Source organism: Echiichthys vipera, assembly GCF_963691815.1.
Source record: "Echiichthys vipera genome assembly, chromosome: 20".
In the NCBI taxonomy this organism is placed as follows: domain Eukaryota; kingdom Metazoa; phylum Chordata; class Actinopteri; order Perciformes; family Trachinidae; genus Echiichthys; species Echiichthys vipera.
The window spans coordinates 9,852,149-9,872,464 of NC_139845.1; the positions used below are offsets into that span (position 1 = coordinate 9,852,149).

At 40.0% G+C, this 20,316-nt stretch overlaps 1 protein-coding gene across 1 annotated transcript in view; it reads left to right on the forward strand.

Moving 5' to 3' along the window:
* chchd3a (coiled-coil-helix-coiled-coil-helix domain containing 3a) overlaps window positions 1-20,316 on the forward strand; it is a 70,127-nt gene that overhangs the window by 41,346 nt on the left and 8,465 nt on the right. Inside the window, exons 6-7 of the mRNA XM_083935587.1 lie at window positions 667-750; window positions 10,915-10,985. Coding sequence (XP_083791713.1) covers window positions 667-750; window positions 10,915-10,985 — 155 coding nt within the window. The remainder of the gene's footprint in view (window positions 1-666; window positions 751-10,914; window positions 10,986-20,316) is intronic.

Here is a 20,316-nt window from a genome sequence, read left to right on the forward strand (position 1 = left end):
TAAATGATGAGAGCTAATTTACACAATTAGAAATATGTTTTAGTAAAATTTTGATTTACATTTGAATCGCTGGCCCTCAGTGTGAAGGTCTACTTTTTCCTCTCTCGAAGCTGATACATCCAAGTCTTATCTGTATATCAACCAGAGAGTGAGCCGTACATTTAGTGAAGGTCACAGTAGAGGGGAGGACAGAAGAGATTGGTAGTGCTGGGTAGATATATACACCAGACCATGGTGTTTGTTCGCACTGAAAACTGATGTTATCCTCTTGGCCTGATAGTGGTCTAGCTGAAGATTGAACATGAGGACAAAGGGGCACATACAATACATGCCAAGGCATCATCAGTCTCACACCCACAGACACGCAGGTATATTCTCTACACATTGAGCAACATGTACACATATCCCCATATGTACATACAACACTCGTCTATAGAACAATATATTAAATAAATAATTCACACTGTTTCACAGTCCAGTCTATAATGACAATAAACAAAAGTTCTCTGTTGTGTTTCCTATTTAGACACACTTCTCTGATTTCTGATTATAAGTATTCTCATGTCGATGTATACTTGTGTGCATTTTGAGATCAGTTTGATAAAATTGGCAATGTTCCACCAAGCACATAAGTAATGTTTTTTCTTCTCTTCCGTGTGTGTTTAGGCCAAGCAGCTGGGGGCCAGAGAAGCAGATCTGAACAAACAGGATGCTTTCTACAGAGAGCAGGTGGCCCGGCTGGAGGAGAGGGTAAGAAGCCGTTTGCACCGTACACCAAACCTGAAAAACGCTTTTATACTTGCATTGACATAGGTTATATTAACGTGTAACCCAACTCGCAACACTCGGCTTTACAACTTACTACAAGTCTAAAAGTGATATCTGAATCATTTTTTCATGTCACTAGTCATCTGTATAACTTTTATCACCCTTCACTTTGCTCAATTCTCAGCCAAAGTTGGATGACATTAGATTCTAGATTTAAATAATCTAACTTTTTTGAGTAGTAAATCAGAAAGTTGTCCCCTATTGCAGTGTAGTGGGCCTAACATTGGAAATGCAGATACCAACACTTTTTAAAGATCCCGTATTATGCTCATGTTCAGGTTCATACTGTTTACATGCTTTTATGTTCAAAACAACACATTATTTTTCTCATACAGTGTCTGAATATACCTGTATTTACCCTTTGTCTGAAACACTCTGTTTTAGCACCTGTCAGCTCTGATGGGTGAGCATTTGTTTAAAGACTGTTTCTGAATACGGGCTGTGTGCATTTCTCTATGGATTGAGTTTTTTGATACTTTTTTTTTTCACAATATGGGACTTTTAAAAGGCAGAAACCAACTGATAACATAGACGGGGTCTGTCAAGTATGTTATATATAGAGATATACATTCTGTACTCATGTATTTACCTGCTTATGGAATATCATTTGAGAATTTCACTCTATACATAACTACAAGAATTATATATAAAAGATAAATAGTATATCAAACCAAACCAAAGCGCAACAAGATTATCCCAAGGTGGAGAACACAGTTCCTAAAGGTGAGGCAAAATATAGATTCTCTTTTACGACAAAGGACAAATAAAAACTAAATACTGCATTATAGAGTCACAAAGTGAGATGACAGCATTGCTATTTTCAAGAACATACATTATGCACTGCGGCTCTAGTTTTTGCCTAGGGAAAAGTTTTCATAACATACCTCTAATAATGTATAATGCAGTCATGGACACACAGTACACACATACAAGTGCACACAGATTAATGCACACAATTCAGCCAGAATACACAGTAGGCTAGGTCACCACTGCGCTTAGCCACAGTACAGTCGCATTTATTCTTTTTCTTCATCTCTCTGCCCCGCTGTTTTTGTTATCATCCCACAACTTTAACTCTGCATGCTTTCCCTAGAGTGCTGTGCACCGCTCTCTCTTTCTTTTTCTTAGCCTCTCTGTAATTGTCTCTCTGCAGCTCTTTTGCTCTCTGGCCTTCTTTTTTCCTTTAATTTCCACCCTCAATCGCTTCACCTGAAGGATAAAAGGTTACATGTCATTTATCCCTGTATGTGTCCTCCTGTCCCTGACAATGACACTATCCTGATGATCCTTGTCAAACCAGTGTCCTATGGATGGGGACAAGGGTCAGCTGCCGTGCTTAGCCCTCTTCAAATAGCAGCTCCATGCTGGTCCCAAAGAAAGATGCCTACAGGACAGGCGACCTGGGTCAAATGCCCTGTTAAAGTCTTTTTAAAAGGACGCCTTCATGCTGCTCTCAAACCATAGGTGTATCTTAGGAAGGGTACAATGCCAAATTTAATGTGCTTGAAATGACACCTTCATGCTGGGAAGGAGTTTTTTCCCCTTTGGCAGGTGAAAAAAGTCAAACGCTCTCTATAGTGGAAACAAAATGGAAATTTCACACTGTTGTGAAGCCAAATAGGCACTTGCATATTCTTGTTGTAAGGCTACATCTACACTACTACGTTTTATTATAAAATATAATTTCAAAACAAAAATAATCTCCATCCGCACAAGCATTTTAGCTTTGTATCAGAAATAATCTCTGTGCATATCAACACACTTGAAAACGCTTGACCAAGTCACGTAAACATGAAGCAAATTGTCTAATGGTACTTTATCGTTGAAAATCATGGATGTATATGTTGAAATTACAGAAATACAGAGGAAGAACCGCAATGTGATAAGTACAGTCAGACCAGGGATTTATTTGCATGGGCCAATGACGAGTTGGAACTGTTACTGAAAGTAACACGACTTTAAGGCAGTAAAAACGGTGGAAAACACAGATTGGGGGCGTTCCAAAGCAAATATGTTGACATATTTAAGCAGTATGGGGAGCATTATCCATCACTGAAGTAGACAGAGGGAAAGGAGCGCCAACAAGAACATTTAAATCACAAAAGGTTAGGCTAGGCCCACTTAACTGATACGACCGACTAATGGTTGTCTGTGCAGCGCTTCCAAAGGTATCTGTTTCTGCCCGCCTAGACAGAAAATGCAACCCTGAGCTAAGCAGCGTTTCCAAATGTCTCATTTTAGGGGCTCGGAAATGAGTAGTGTGGACGTGAGGCACAAACGTAGCAAAACATATTCGTTTTTAAACAAAAATGTAGTAGTGGGGATGTAGCCTTAGAAGCGCACATGAATGTAAGGATGGCAAAATGACACATTCAGGGGGACATTGTCCTAAAAAGGACCTAAATGTCAAATGATGAAGTCTTTATTGAAATGGTTTAAATTTGATTTCTTGGTGAAAGGTTGGTGTCTTATGTTGTGCATGCTTTCTCTTTCAAATATAATTTTCTTCTTTACATTTCTTAGTGTTTTTCTTAGCTTAGTAAACAAGCAGCACCATTGAAGTAATTTAGTGTTGCAATAACCACGCTTATTTAATATTTTTATTTGGATTTCTTGGTTCCCATTAAACACAAGACAGTTCTCCCTTTGGGTCAATAATGCTTGCAAATGTTCTGTCCTTCACTGAGGAAGAATTCTTAAAGCCAAGCCAGTAGGTATTGAGTTGTAGTGGATTTCTGTCCATAATTGGAAGTGCATTGGTCTGTCCAGTTGTGTTTGAGGAGGGGATGTCATTTGCTGACGTAAAAGGAAAGTGTTAATTTATGGATCACTTGCAAAGAAAACTGGCTTTGTTACTGACATTAGTATGTTGACAGCTTGGCGTAAGACCCAGCGATGAGATCGAGCTACATACTGGGACTAAGCTTCTCTATTTCAGTTCTTCAATTCTGTTGCATTATTACATCTTCGGACAGTGTAGTTCTACTGCCTTGCCCTATATAGGAGTAAATGTGAGTGCTGATGGTAGAAGCGATGAGTCCCGACGAACACAGACATTATCGACTTCAAGCAGTGACCATCCATCAGCCATACTGGCCATTGGTCAATATTCGTTAGATCAAAGTGTCAACAAATCACCTTCACACCAGAGAGAAAGCAAGGGAGAAAGAGAGAGACTGCATTGAAGGCAGAAGCTAAAAAAAAGAGGAACAAGAAAAGACAAGATAGAAAGAAGACGGGACATCTAGAGACAAATTGGAATTGAATTTATTCTACCTGAGAAGGTATGATATGATAAAGTGACATTTGTGAGTGAGGATAAGAGCAAAAAAAAAAGATGAAAGTAAAAGAAAGAGGCAGAAGAGTGGTAAAAAGATAAAATCTCACTGAATGATAAAGAAGAAGAGAGTAAAAGAAAAAGGTTGAAAGAGCTGTTCAACCCATCATTGAACAGTAAAAAAAAAAAGGAGGTGAGTCATGTAGGAAACGGGGAATGTTTAATGCAGGAAGGCTCTGTGAAAATGATCAGTCTAATTTATTTAGTATTCATGCACAAGAATTAAATGGTAAATTAATTATATTTCCAAAGCAAAATTAGCACGCAAATTCCACAGTTTTTTTATCAGGATTTATGGCCTGTGGAGACAAAACACAACAGAAGTGGCAACCATGTGTGCTTATTGATGTCTGCATATTGTGTGTTGGTTTGTGATCCTGTGTGTAACTGAGGATCAATGGTAGGCATATTGCATGTTCGCTTACTGTGCAGCAAGCGGCTTGGGACTCCATGGGGGTGCAGTTTGTTTGGACTGTGTTAATAACGCTCCTTTTTCATGTTCTGGCCTCAGTGCCCCTGTTGGCACTCTCAGCCTCTCCTCACTCCCTGTTCTCTTCACCCAATGTAAGACCGGCAGTATAGCAAATAAAGTCATCATTTTTGGCATGTTCTGTTCCTGTGTACTCAATGAAACTCCCGCTTGGTTAATGGCATCCACTCCAGATGAAGGACCTCAATACATGCAGACAGTACAGAGAGCAAATTTGCAGGAAGAACCAAATCCAGCTAAACAAAGTTAAGCAATCATGAACATGATAGCTTACATAGAGGCTAGTATATATGAAAATAGATATAAAACAGCTGAACTACAAACGTACACTATCCATATCCAGGTCATATTGTTACTGTATATTGAATATATATGAAGTCACTTAAGGGAACACTTAAATCACAAAAGTATTTAACTTGAAAATCTTTTCAGATGTACTTTGTAGACTTTGTTGTGAGCAAAATGATGAAACAGCTGTCAATGGAAACCAAAATCACCAACCCACTGAGCTGGATTCAAAGAGTACCGTTGGCCATGACATGGAGGTCTGTGTGACCCTCCAGTGATATGCCTTCTCAGAATATCACTGTCCCACCAACAAATAGGTCGTGCTGGATGATTTTACAGGCAGCATGATGTTCACCACGCCGTTCACCAGCTCATGCCACTCTCATAGAATCTGTTTCTGACAGTTTGGTCAGAAGAATGCACACCAGTAGCCTGCTGGAGTTCATTTTGAAGGGCTCTGGCAGTGCTGCTACTGCTCCTCCTTGCAAAAAGCAGTAGATACTGTTCCTGCTGCTTGGTTGATGCCCTTCTACGGCCCTGTCCAGCTCTCCTCATGTAACAGCCTGTCTCCTGGTATCTCCTCCATGCTCTTGAGACTCTGCTGGGAGACACCGCAAACCTTCTTCTTGCAGCCGCACGTATGGATGTGCCATCCTGGAGGAGCTGGCGTACCTGTGCAACCTCATTGGGTCCGACAAGGACGCTAGCAGAACACAAAACTAGAGAAGACTGAGTCAGGAGAGACCAATTGTCTGTGGCTAACACATGCAAAACTATTCCCTTTATGGTGGCTGTCTTGCTTATCTTATGAGCAAACAGAGTAAACTCTAAAACTTAAGCTTTAACTTCCAACGAATATAAGAAAAATACGTGGCCCAGCATCCATCACATGACATTTTTGACTGATGTAGAGTGATGGTGTATTGGTGGGTAGTATACAAGGCTGTAGTGATTTCACTTGGAGTATACTGCTAGCTTAAAATTATCTCCCATCACATTCGTCACCCTCACTCCATTCCTGCCTTAACCTCAGGATTCCTCCAACATCTTGCACACCAGCAGAAAGGGAAGAGGCACCAAAAGAGAGAGAGGGAGAATATAAGTCTGATATATATTACACGTCTGTTCCAATCCAACATGGCCATTCATCAGAGGGGCTTCCAGTGACAGGCCATCACCAGGCTCCCAGGCAGCTCAGCCTGCTGCCTCCGCTGCTGCCGCTCATTGGGGCCACAGCTACCAAATAGCCCCTGAAAACAATATCTATATATTTATTACATTTTCACTCAATACCTGCCCTGCTGTAAAACAATCTCATATTTAACAATCAACTTGCCCATGTTTTTTTTTCTTTTTTTCCACCAGTGTCTCTTTTCAGCCCTCCCTCCACGCCACACATGTCCCTCTCTATCTCTCCTTTTTTAGATTTCTTTTTTCTTTTTTGAGTGGTGTTTTTTCTCCTCCTTGCCTCGATTTAATTTTTTTTTTTCGAGGGGAGTTTTCTTCTCTTTTTTTCTATACTTCTTTTCGCCTTGTATATCGATGAAATTGGATTTTTCTGCTCTCCCATGGAGGACAATCACTGCAGCAATTGCCATCTCATAGCAAAGTTCCACAGCACTGTGAAAGAGGAAAGAGCATTAAGAAAACAGTAATAGCCTCTATCTCTCTATCTCTGTCTCTTTCTCTGGCTTGGTATCTTCATCTCTTCCTCGGTGTGTCATTTCTCTAGCCCCTCCCTCTCAGTCTTCTGCTCGCTCTCTCTTTCTCTCTCTCTCTCAAATCTTAAGTGCATTTTGCTGGTTGTGTGTTAAAAATTTAAATAATAAAAAAATTAGAACTGTTGTGTCTTGCTTGTCTTGTTGCTGTATTGTAGCAGTGAAGTCGTTTTAGAATTTCTCCTTGACCATGAGGGCATCAGTGTAGTTTGTAGGCTTTTCCGGTTGTATAACTGGAGACGCAGTAATCTGGAGTGAAGACATGACAGTGTGCTGCAGTGTTGAATTATTGTATCTAAGATGGTTTGCTGTTATAGCCGCATGATGGGATTCACACGGATTTAACAGGAAGTCTTTTCAAGGAATGGTGATTTTACAACAAAAGAGCGGTACATTCGTTTATGTTTAAAAGAAAAATCCGACAGCAGTAATGCTTCACAGGCAAAACTAATAATGCTGAGATAACATTTTTTAAATGTTTGAAAAGTCTTTATATTTCTCTGTCCTCCCATATGAAAATGAGGGTAGAACATATGTTGTCTTCCATACAAGTAGCTAGCTTTGTTTTTCCATGTATTATTTATTTACTTGTGGGCTAAATTAAAAAAAAAACTACACATCGACTAAATTGTTGCCAGTTTGTCATTTAAGGTAGTCTTTATCACGCTGCTGTTTGTTCACGTGTTATAATTAGTTATTTGATGCTCTAAAACAGGGTTTGAGGTCATGATTGACAGCCATGATTGACTGCCCATTCACTACTGTGCAGACTCTGGCTTTAAATGAGCATGATGGCAATGCCAGTATTTGGAAAATTTGGCTTCACTTTTGAACAGTAGGAGGAAGTGGAGATGCATTGTCCATCTTTATATACAGTCTGTGGTGTCAGGTCATGTTGCCCATGGTGAATTAGCATCTGTTCACATCTTTCCATTGACTTTGTATGGAACTGCCACCTCTATAATGTGCCTACGTAGTTAGAGGTAATGGGAGGCAGATTTAGTTACTTTTTGCAAAAAACGTGTGTGAAGAATAGGCACAGCAGCTTACCAGCCTCTTTGCTTTCGTTATGAGCAAGTTGCACACAACAGAAGTCTCATTTTCTCTAGCTCTGCAGAAACTCAATGGTCGCCGTCGTGGGGTTTCTCCCCATTTCGGCCCTCCTGCTCAGCAGCAGATAAGAGAGAGAAGCCATCATTAGTACAGGGAGTTATTTGTTTTATTCATTAAAAATTGGAGGCTTTTTCTCTAAATTGCACTGGAGCCTGTGTCGGGGTGCAGCTTCTATCTTCTTCATATCGCTGCAGTGCATTAGCAGTAATGACTTAATTTGTCTGTTACACCCCCCACTGGCATTTTGTTTGGCTCCAGATGAGCTAAAAACCTTGTGGAAAGCAAAAAAAAGAGTAAATAGGATGAAAATAAACAGAAACACTGGTTCCAAGGTAGATTGCACATGGGATATACGTGGAACAAGGTTTTTGTACTATAGCTACACAATTCTGTTCACCAATTGATAAAGAAATGTACTCACAAAACAGTTCTCTTTGAAACTCAAAACAAGGTTGTGTTTTGCAGCTCCAAAAAGGTTTTTTATTTTGGTCCAGGGAGGAATGTCTCTCTTCTCAGGGCTAACAAAAGGTCAGGGCTACTCTCTAAATCAGTTGGGGCAACAGCAGGAAATTACAATTTGACACCACTCAGTAATCACACAAATTGCACTCTTCTATGCTCTCTCTGGTGATGAGCAAGTGAGGGAGTTTTTCATTTTCGTGTGTATGTCATAGCCAACAGGATATGTGTAGATGCACCCATGTACCCACGCTATGTGTGTTAGTACCTTGCGAGTGTATGTGTCAGTGTGAAAGCAGGTGCATTGTTTGTGTGTGTATTGTAAGTGGTCCTGCAATCATTTTCGCACATGGCCTTTTGTCCTTCCAGGTGGATTAGTGCACTGATTAGTGCCAGCTCTGCGATTTAGGCAGGTATTATCACCTTATACTTAGTATTCTAGACAGAGGCCCAAATCTGGCTTTTTCCGGTTCTCTTTCTCTTCCAACGGCTCAATCTCTGCACCCAGGAGAACTCTTATTCTTGCCTCTTTAGCAGCCCCAAAAATCTCCTTTTAGTCTTTTTATCTGTGAATAAGCTTCCCTTTTTAAATCCTTTTCCTTAGCTCTTGACAGTTTCTTTGTCTACACTGAAAACCACTTGATTCAAGGCCAAGAGGGCACAGATACAACAGGAGCTTACAAGTTAACTTAAACTTTGGGCATACTTCTTCTTTAGGTTTAACATACAAACTAATGTCTGCCTGAGGGACAACCACAGTGGGTCGGGAAAGTATTCAGATCCCTTTATTTTTTCCATGTTATGTTGTTTTATACATTTCATGCAGGGTATCTCTTTTTTGGGCTTCAGCAGTCACTCACACCCTAATGAAAATCCATTCCTGAACATGAATCTTGGACATGCAAGGAGGGTTTCTTGGAGATCATGACTTAATTTTTACTCATGGGACATGGGACCCTACATTGACATAAATCATTTTCAAGCTATTCAATTTGACACACATGGACTTGAAATAACTCAAGAGTGATCAAAGGTAACAAAATGTCTCTAATAAATCCACACAAATGGTCTAAATGTTTGTATTCATGTTCTTAGTTTCAGTTTCATACATATGAAGTTAAGTATATACTATAGATACTATCTACATATCTAAAAAAAAAACATGTTTGTGTTGTTATGGTGAAGCACTCTGCACATTTATGTCAAAAAGTATGTATGTTTTTGACACTGCATGGTGTGAACAAGTAAAGGAGTCTGAATCCTTTTCAAACCTTCAGTGTCCATCTAAATGAAGAGGACTCACATCTGTATCAGACCTTTTGTCAGCGTTGTCATGTCCCATCTTCTGTTAGCTCTACAACGCACAGCTATTGATCTTTTCAGCAGTGCAGTTCATTCCTATTGATCTTTTCTGAACTATGATAAATTTGTTCCCTGCTAGAAGGTTAAGTCAGGGCAGATGGGACCAAGAGGCTTACATGTCACATTTCTAGTGTATCAGTAATTTATGCAATAGGATTTGTCTGGTTTCCAGTGAATGTAATGTTGATGAGTTAGCTGGTTAGCGATTCTGTGTGCTTTTTCTGTCATCCCTGTAAAGTCATGGTTTAAACTAATCATCTATCTCTCCACCAAATCAAAAGTATTTTTATTCTGAATGCATGATTTGTGTTAGGTCTGCTTATGATTTTGACAATCTGATAGATCTTTAACCCAGCATTACATCATACAGTATTGATTGTGAAGCTCAACATTTACCCAACAGGAAATGGCACAAAACCTCTTACCTATCTGACATGTGAAGAATGTTACTTTTACACTTGTTTGAACTATACTTTGTAGTCTAACTGTAACCATTATTAAAGTGGAGTAGTTGACAGGAAGGCATTGGCATTGGTAGCCTTTTTGTGTTTGGCCCCTAGATCAAACCTCATACGACTCTCAATCAAGACATCCATCATACTTTACAACCTCTCACCATTTAATCAGAAATTCAATTCAATTCAATTTTATTTACAGCGTCAATTCATAACAAAAGTTATCTCAGGACACTTTACAGAGTAGGTATAGACCACACTCTATGACTTATTTATGATTTACATTGGCCCCTACAATTCCCCCGTTGAGTACACAGTGGCAATGTGCATAACAGCCACTGAGGGATGACAAAACAGATCTTCATTGAGTTGTATAAATGGTGTAGGAGCTATGTTATATGGCCGTGTTTTGAGGAGGCAATTCACATTGAGAGGTCCTGCTATGGGTTCATTTGCTATCGGTCACTGGGGGATTATGACTGGTCGTCTGTATGTTGTTGACTAGCGACCCTCTGACCTAACAGGATTGCTTCCTGTTATTACAGCAGCCGTTTGTGAGAAGATAAGCACAAACACACACACAAACGCACAAACCCAGAGAATTCACACACAGAGACACACAAGTGTTGTGCACAATTTCACAAACAAAACAAATTTGAAAAATGCTTTATTTTTCACTGTTGGAGACTTCATATCTCCAAGTATATACTCTCCACTTACAAGCTATATACATTACAGATCACAAAGTAGGCTTCCATGTTGTGGACAATTGGCCCATCTGGTAATAGACCTGATCTAAGACATTATAATCACATTTTCAGGCATTTATCTCACTCACTGGCTTTCCTCTCTGTCTCTCTGCAGAGTGCTCAGTTCTACAAGGTCACCACAGAGAACTACCATAAAGCTGCCGACCAAGTGAATGCCAAGTTCAAGTAAGTTTAGATGCTGTCAATCCAAAGTAAATCAAAGGCTTTAACTGACATACCAAGATTTCCCATATTATGCTCATTTTCAGGTTCAAATGTGTAGTTTTGGTTGCTACTGAAACCTTCTTTTATGCCTTGATGTTCAAAAAACACATTCTTTTTCTCATACTGTCTGTTTGAATATACCTGTATTCATCCTCTGTCTGAAACACTCCATTTTAACGCCTGTCTCTTTAAGTCCCCCTCCTGAAAAAGCCCAGTCTGCTCTGATTGGACAGCATTTCTGGTTCTTTTACATCAGCGCTGCCTGCCTATGCAATGTCTGTTACAGCCCTATACTCAAAGATGTGAAAATCTCACTTTTATTATCATGAGGAGGCTTCATGTTCATTGTCTAAAGTGATGCATGCGTTGAAGATTAGAAGTCCGTGTGGACCAGTGAATATGCTATTGAATTATGCTAACCACATTTTAACCTATCATTCAATCAGAATCAAGTTAGCCCGGCCCATTAGCTGATGTTGATGATGTGGTTCACTGATAAGCCTGATCACATGTTATAGTTGATGTTAGCTCAATGGGCATTTCTTGAGCTCTTATCATTTTTTGGTGTTAGAAGAGTATGATTTACTCTGTAAAACTTTATCATCAGCTAGACCTGGGTCAAACAGGATTATCAAACAATTTGTACCTGTGTAATAACTAGGGTAGCATTTCCCGCAACTACAAGATAACCTCTGTGTTGTAGAAAAGAAATCAACATGGGCTTTCAGACTCTTTTTCTTTTTCCTATATTACAAACTACTAACCACTACTAATCCAATAGATAATAATACAACTTTTGTCATCTGTTCCAACTGCATTACAGACCCATGAGTGAATGTATGGTCCTCACTCTTATAGTGCTATGCTATTATTTGCTCTAAATACATGTTAATCCCACCTTGCAATGAAAACAATGATGGCTTTTAACAGAGAAGGTAATATTAAACATCCAAGCAGCCATGGATGTAGCACATATCTGACACATTAATGTAACTCAAGAAGATGCAGACTCTATTCCCATCCGTCTGTCTTTTTAAAAGGAGGCCATTAGACTCCATAGTAATGTAGGAAAAGTGGATGAGGAGCCTGTCGGAGGTGGGGCTAGAATGGGCCCTGGCTCTGAGCTCTACTCCAGGGAGGGTAGGCTAATTGTGTTAGCTTGTCATTAGCAAACGCTAACACTGGGATTATTGTCTCCCTCAGAAATGCTGGAAACTGATTAGCCTAGCCCACCAGGGGTTTAGCGCTAGACTCGTGGAAGCCAGAGCTGAGACTTCCTAAATTACATTAAAGAAAAAAAACACTGGAATAACATTAGTGCCAAATGACAGTGCTAACTGCAAGTGAACATTGGGCTAACATGCGGATAGTCATGTGATACCGGCCTCTGCATGAAGAGCAGTCATTGGCTGATTGGAGGTGCATTTAGCAGGGTCGTGACTTTAGGTAGAGAAGGGGGGAGTATCTGTGCGTGCATGTGTGTGTGCTAATGAAATCGTAGGAAGGTCTGGTGTTACAAGACTGGAACAGGGATGTATTGAGGGGATCAGAGCAGAGGGTTAATTGGATTTAACAGGGCGTGTTTGGCCTGTCTTTGTTTATGTGTGTGAGCTCATGTGTGATGGTGTATGTTTGTATACACTTATATGTTGGACGTCTTTTGTGAACACAATGTGTGTGCCTTTCTTCAAAGCTCTCTCTCTCTCTCTCTCTCTCTTTCTCTCTCTCTCTCTCTCTCTCTCTCTAACTGGTGCGTCTGTTGAATAATAACATAAAATATTTTTTTGTCTCACACAGGCTTTTGATTTCCTTAAAGTTGAAAATGTCCCGGAGAGATTAAAAAAAAAAAAGAAAGGAAGAAAAGCCGGGGCCTTATCCACACTTGATAGAATTACCATTTGATATGTTAATGTGAGGATGTTATAAAGTGCAGGAGATGACATCTTTCTTATTAGAATGTCTTAATTTCCCCGCGCAGTCTCATGTCAGTGCCACTGTAAAGAGAGTGATAGTACTCAAGGGATTGATTAGTCTTAGGGCTGATTGTAGGCTATGGTTTATTATGGTGTAGAAGAAGATGTGGGGGACCAGCGGTGGCTGCCTGTCATGGGTTATAAAAATCTGTATATATGCTTTTAGAAGTTTTAATAGGCTGTTGGGTTTGTGTTTACCGTATGATGTCAAATCAGTTGGGAGTTTGTGGTATTTTCATAGGACCGAACTGTTATTACTTTGTGAGATTCCGAGTGTCTTAGCCATATGCATGGGTTGATGCTCAGTAATAGACAACATGGGAAATAATTACTTTGATTTGAAAAAGGATCAAGAGAACAAGTGACTGGAGCAAGAAAATTTTCCTCCTGTGACACCCTCTTGTGTCTTTATAGTATGTGATATACTGTACACAAGTTAACCATATACTTGGGCTTCGGCAAGTAGCCAGTGTGCATGGGTTCCACTCATTGCAGTAGTAGGATGTGGTCATTTTCCTTGGCTATGTGTGTATATATATATATATATATATATATATATATATATATTTGTGAATATATATTCACACTTTAAAAAAGGCCCCTCTACTGTCTGAAATTGTTGCTTTAAATCATAAACTGCATCATCAACCTGACTCGGAGACCTAGACACAAGCTCTTCCACATAAACGTAACACAACATGTAACAGATAATGTAATCATATAGTATATTAAAAAACACACATAAAACCAAAAGCTTTTATTCACTTTCCCTGTGACACTGACTTTAGATAAGAGTTTCTGTTTGCCTTTGGATTTAAGGCTATCTCTCCCTGAACCTGATTTATATCCTGTCACCTTCACCACTAGTTGTTTATCCACGTCTGATGCATTATCAAACTGTCCAGCCCTGAATGTGTGACCTTTACTGCACCACATGTATGTAAGAGTGCTTAAGTATGTGCACGCTTTTGTATGTGAGGATGAATGAATTAGAGTGAGCTCGCATATACGCATGTGGATATCTGCTGTGTGTGTGTGTGTGTGTGTGTGTGTGTGTGTGTGTGTGTGTGTGTGTGTGTGTGTGTGTGTGTGTGTGTGTGTGTGTGTGTGTGTGTGTGTGTGTGTGTGTGTGTGTGTGTGTGTGTGTGTGTGTGTGTGTGTGTGTGTGTGTGTGTGTGTGTGTGTGTGTGTGTGTGTGTGTGTGTGTGTGTGTGTGTGTGTGTGTGTGTGTGTGTGTGGAAGGCTGCATTGACCCAATGGGGCTTTAGTTTGAAATGCAAGCTGACAGGCAGAGAGGAAAATGATCGATGTGAGATTATGCGAAAAGATGGAATGGGGAATGAAGGAACAGTGGAGTAGACCTAAACCTCCTGTCAGTGCTAACCTTTGTTCAGGCTTTGGGCTTCTTTGTTTAAGCTGGTCACTCTGCGTTTGTTCAGGCTCCCTGCAGAATTGAGATGGGACACGGACATCTTATATGGGTGAATGGGTGGGTCTGACAAGGCTGTGTAATACTGAAGGATTGCGATCATCATCTCTTATGTCTACATCTCCCTTCTTAGGTCTCAAAAACTTGGATTTCTCTTAGCTTTCAGACTTGATGGTGACATTTTTGATAAGATCATAAAAGGCAGTGGTTTTTATTCTTTTGTGTTTGTGACTAAGAGTGTATGCATGTGTGCGTGCATGCGTGTGTGCGTGCGTGCATGCGTGCGTGCGTGCGTGCGTGCGTGCGTGCGTGCGTGCGAGCGTGCGAGCGTGCGTCAAAGCCCAGCATTTTTCGGTCCTGTCCCCCTGTACAGTCGGCCATAGAGAATAAAATTTCATTTTAGTCACTTCACTGTCTTTTTTCTCCTCCCTCAGGCTACACACTCACTCTCTCCTTTTGTCTGTTGTTTATTCTTTTAGCTCTATTGAATAAATCTTTTTTTAATTTAATCCAGCTGACAATAACAGCAGTCGCAGTCCTCGCTTCATCTCTCCGCACACACTGCAAAGGTGGAATGAGGAGGCGTGGAGCGGAACTTGTTGAATGGATCGTTGTTTTTCATCGTAACAATGGTGTGCTGTATTGCTTCAGTCAAGAGACCCCACATGTTTGTCTTCTCCTAAATACCATGTGGGAGAAATTAGACTCCACTCATCCCTCTTTCAGCCCTTTATAACCATAAACATCTTACAAATCAGTTACTTAATCATCTTATCTACATTAAGACATGCAATATTACCAGCAGCAACCTCCTTAGTAATGAAGCTGAAGCACCTCAAATTTGAAAATACACGTGATCGTGTGTGATGTGATTATCTTGAGTAACCGGGTCAAATTAATTCTGATACTTTGGTTAAATTATGTAACTAATGAATTAACAAAGACCATGGTCAAGTTTATTTCCAATAGTGTCACTTAAGTTTAATTACGACTACAAAGCATTCCTCTTGTCATGAAGGTTGAGGCTACAAAATCATGAAATCCTTTGCAACCTAATGCATTCCAACAAACATCCCTGAAACAAGCATTTGCACAACTATTGCATTGCACATTTGTTTTATCTTTCACATTATTGAAGAGGATAAATCCCGCAGGTTTTCCTGATAAATCAGCTCTGCTACTACAAAATGTAAATAAGGTGTAGACGCTTTCCATTTTCCTGGCAGTGCTCTTGTTTGTTTAAGAGAATAATACTGATGTCCCAAAATTAATGAAGTAATGATTTATTGATGTTTAATCGTGCCAGCTTTAATTACTAAAAATGACATTAATTCATTCAGCAGGAAAGTTATTGCAAATGACTTCAGTTGTTTGGTTAGAGGTGATTTTCTCTTTCAGTCTGTGAGGCAGAACAGACTGAGCAGCGCTTTGACCCCTCTGTCAGGTGAGGGTGAACCGCAATCCGGTAGCTAGGCAACCCAGGTGCAGGGACAAGATGGTGGTCAGGTGAAGAGACAGAAGTCAATATCGGCTTTAAAAGCTCTTCTTTCAGCCTTAAGAGCTTCTCCGTGCTGGCTGTAAAAAGCACACACAATTCCAGGCACCTACACACCTTTTAGTGGCTGATTTAGTGACCTTGCTACTTTGGGAATGTTCAGGAAACCCACTCACAGCTTTTCTGTATTCTTTGATTTTTCTTTTTCATCTAGGAAACAGCACAGTGGCATTAATGATGGAACAAAAAAACGTCATCAGGGATATGCTAAAAATGTCCACCGTATTTTCTGCCACTCAGTTTTGGATGAATCTTGGAATGTCACGGTGTGTCTCACAAATAAACCTCCCTGAATTGGTTAATATCTTTCAGCTGAATGTTTCAAAACATGTTCGTCTGCTTCTGCTTGAGAACCGAGAGCAGCCCCCTTATACAAGTGTGTACCGTTTAAAGAAGGGTCAGAAAGGACCTACACTCCCTTATTTTTTCCTCTCACACACACATCCTTCTTTGTCTCCCTCACTGCTCACTTACGAACAGTGTTTTCCGTCTTAATTTAAATCTCTCTCACTCACTCACTCCCTCTTTGTTATTGTCTGCTTTTTCTTCCTTCGCTCAGTCATACACTCTCGCTCTCTTTCCATTCTTTGGCAGTCTTTTATCTCATGCTTTTCTTGATTCTCTCGCTCTCTATCTACCTCTCTCTCTCAATCATTCAATCTCTTATCCATGCTGATGGATTTCACTGCAGGGGGTCACTCAGGTCTGCTTTTAAAAAGCAGCGTGAGCGAAATGCGTGTCATTTTTCTCCTTAACTGGATCATTTGTATTTATTTACCCCCCTCTGTACTGACGCCTGCCTTAACTAGAGAGAACATGAGGGCTTTTTAAGGGGGAACCGGCACCCACCCCTTAACCCTATTAACCCTTAAGTGGACCCTAATGATGATAAATAGAGAATGTGGTGATTGGGAACTCAATCTCGTGGCAGGCAGGGGTAATCTATACCGTCGATGGAGCTACAGTGTGGGTGGGTGGGTGGGTGGGTGGTTGAATGAGTAAAAACACAAGTTAGCGATGGGCTGAGATAAATACCGACCACATGTATGAAATTTGACTAAATCAGTTCATGAAACTGCTTCTACCCGTTTTTAGTCAAGTGCTTTTTAATCAAAATGGAATTAGAAGTCCATTAGCAAACTGATGTGATGGCACACCAAATGGCTTCTTCTTTCATAGGGTTGTTAGCCAAAAAAAATCCTATTAAAAAGAAAAAAGCAGCAACTCCCCATAATCCACTGCAACAACTTATGTGCAAAAATGTTATATATTATTTATTTTGATGCCTTTGACTTTGACAAAAGCTTAAAGTTCCAACAGATATATTTTCTTTTTTTTACTTATCATTATGAAGCAAATGTTGATGGTAATAAAATAATAACATGGGGATGCTTCATAGTCTGAACCATGATATAAACCCAGATACATGCATATAGTTTTAACACTACACTGCATCATCGCTTACCAGAGAGCATTTTGCTAAAAGGCAAATGACCAAAACGACTTACAAATCAACAAAATATCTTACAGTAGCTATCATCAGGTTGTGTGAATGACTGATGGTGGAAGAACCAAACTCTAATGATACGGATAATGAAAAATGGGCCCCTTGGACAGAGGAAGAGGGAAAGCAATAAAAAACGTTAGTAAGTAAGTAACAACATTAACACTTCAAGTAGTGTGGAGAAGGTAGAAAAGGCTATTTGACTTTCTATATTTTTTTGGTACCAGAGAAAATGCAGTGAAGAGAAAAGGTGTCGAAAATAGTAGCTAGTTTTGATTACTTTACATGTATCTACTCGGGTCACCACTAAAACCCAAACCATCAAACTGCTTCTTTGATACCTACGAGGGGTTTGAGGTAGTGGTACCAAACCACTTGTTTCAGCATTACAAAGGTTTTCAAATAACATCCAGCCATAGTGTACATAAAACGTACTGTACATTCTCCTTACCCACTAATGATGGAAACATCTGATGATATTTTTTAGCTAGCTTCAGCAATTACATATTAAATATTGCTCGTCCACTGCTTGTTATGTACATCATGTAAATTGCACAATGTTTTATTCATCGTGTGTGTGTGTGTGTGTGTGTGTGTGTGTGCGTGTGCGTGTGCGTGTGCGTGTGCATGTGCGTGTGTGTGTGTGTGTGTGTGTGTGTGTGTGTGTGTGTGTGTGTGTGTGTGTGTGTGTGTGTGTGTCTTCGTTCAGAGTTATAATATATCTCAAATTATGAAAGATGAACGTACTCGTTTCCAGATGTGTCACACTTTGCTCAACTATTGAAGCATGTTGCACCTTAACAGAGATCTATGAACACCATTGTAATGCACTAGATCTACCTTGTTACAGCAGATGGTAGTCATGGTCAATATATGTTGGTTTGAAAAATGTACTGACACTATTCCTCTCTCCATTTATTGGCATAACACATGCATATTGTATTAAAATCCCAACATCGATCTCAATATGTCCCCCAGCTTGCAGTCAATATGTTCTTTGAAGAATGTAGCCGTAGACATAAAGCCATCGGAATATGTCCCCTCCATGGAATGTGCTGACTTTTGCAGGAGGCGGGCTTGAAAGAAGGGATTGTATTAAATGATATAGGGACACCTTGAGGAGTGAGACGCACAGTGAGAGGGAGTGAGCAGGTAATCTGTTCTGCCTTATTACATGTTAAATGAGACACATTCACCCTCTCGTATCATTTCTGCCCCTCCTCTCAACCTCCTTTTCTGTTCTCGCCTAAAGAAAAACTTTACAAAGGAAGTGGGCAGAGAGCTTTAAGAGTGTTTTGTGGTTAGTCTTCCTCTGCTTCTCATCCATCTTTCTTCTCCTCTCTTCCTTTCTTCTTTTCTGCCCTGTCTCACAAACAAACGTTGTCTGTCTCAGTTTCTTAATGAATGCCCCATCCTCTCTGTCCTTTTTCTATCCTCTCAATTTGTCTCCTTCTTTCGATTTGCAATTTATGACGCAGAGCAGAGAAACTGTTATGTAGATATCTAAACCAACCTTGCTTCGCCATTTCATTTCTATCATTCAGATCAAAGCAGTAGGGACTTGCTTGGTGTGTGTGTGTGTGTGTGTGTGTGTGTGTGTGTGTGTGTGTGTGTGTGTGTGTGTGTGTGTGTGTGTGTGTGTGTGTGTGTGTGTGTGTGTGTGTGTGTGTGTGTGTGTGTGTGTGTGTGTGTGTGTGTGTGTGTGTGTGTGTGTGTGTGTGTGTGTGTGTGTGTGTGTGTGTGTGTGTGTGTGTGTGTGTGTGTGGGTGTGTGTGTGTGGGTGGGTGGGGGGGGGGGTATTGCTATAGGGACCTTCACTGCTACTAATGGCACGAGGCAAGACCCATATGACTGTTTATATTTACTGTCTCTGGGGTGCAGCACATACACATATAGTGCAAATAATAACCAACTATATCTAGCTAGATGTCTCTATTTGTTTCAGTGCTTTCCACCACATGCAGTTTTATTAAATATCACATGAACCTCTGAGGGTCGAGGGAGGAAACAAAGGAGAGAGTGAGATGAAGATGGTGAAAAAAGGGGGCGAGAAATAGAACAGGTGGGGGGCATTTACTGGCAGTGGTTGCTTCTGTAACCTTTAGAATAATACGAGAGCAGCAGTTTCAGCAAGGGGCCTGATATCCATATACCTGGTCACCACAGTAATCTATGAGGTCAGACAAGTAGAAAAAACCATTCTGCCGCAAAATCACATTTTTTCAGATGTTTCTCTGTAAATTATGTATAGTTTTACAAAAAAAAAGATCTATATAAAACATTCTGAGAACAAAATTGTTATTCATGGTCATGCACCCTCTGATAAGTAGACTTATTGCTCCTTAAAAAATGTTCCGAACCGAAGCAAAAGATGTTTTGAACCACTGGTCAATACAACTAGTGATAACAGACCAAAATACATTATAACCAGAACCTAAATTCTACCTTCAAACCAAACCAGGGCTGGAATAAATGTCATAATGCCTCCGGCCAACTTTTTCATTTCCTTTAAATCATATAAACATAGGAAAAAAAAGAGGTTATGCTTTTGGAATGTGATACAGTCTTGGGGTTTATAAATGCCTTACTACTCAGGTTACATGGGAACTTGATGATTCATAGTTGTATTTGACTAACTTTATAATTATACCCAAGAATTTCCACAGTTCCCTAGAATTATAATACATACACAGCGTTTCACTCCTGATACTTAGATCTACAACATGAAGAATCTAATGTATGTCTTTATTTGATAGTTATGTAGGGAATTGTTGCTGGTGCATATTGTAATTAAATACAAGGTTCAACATCCCCCCAAGCTTGCCTAAAAC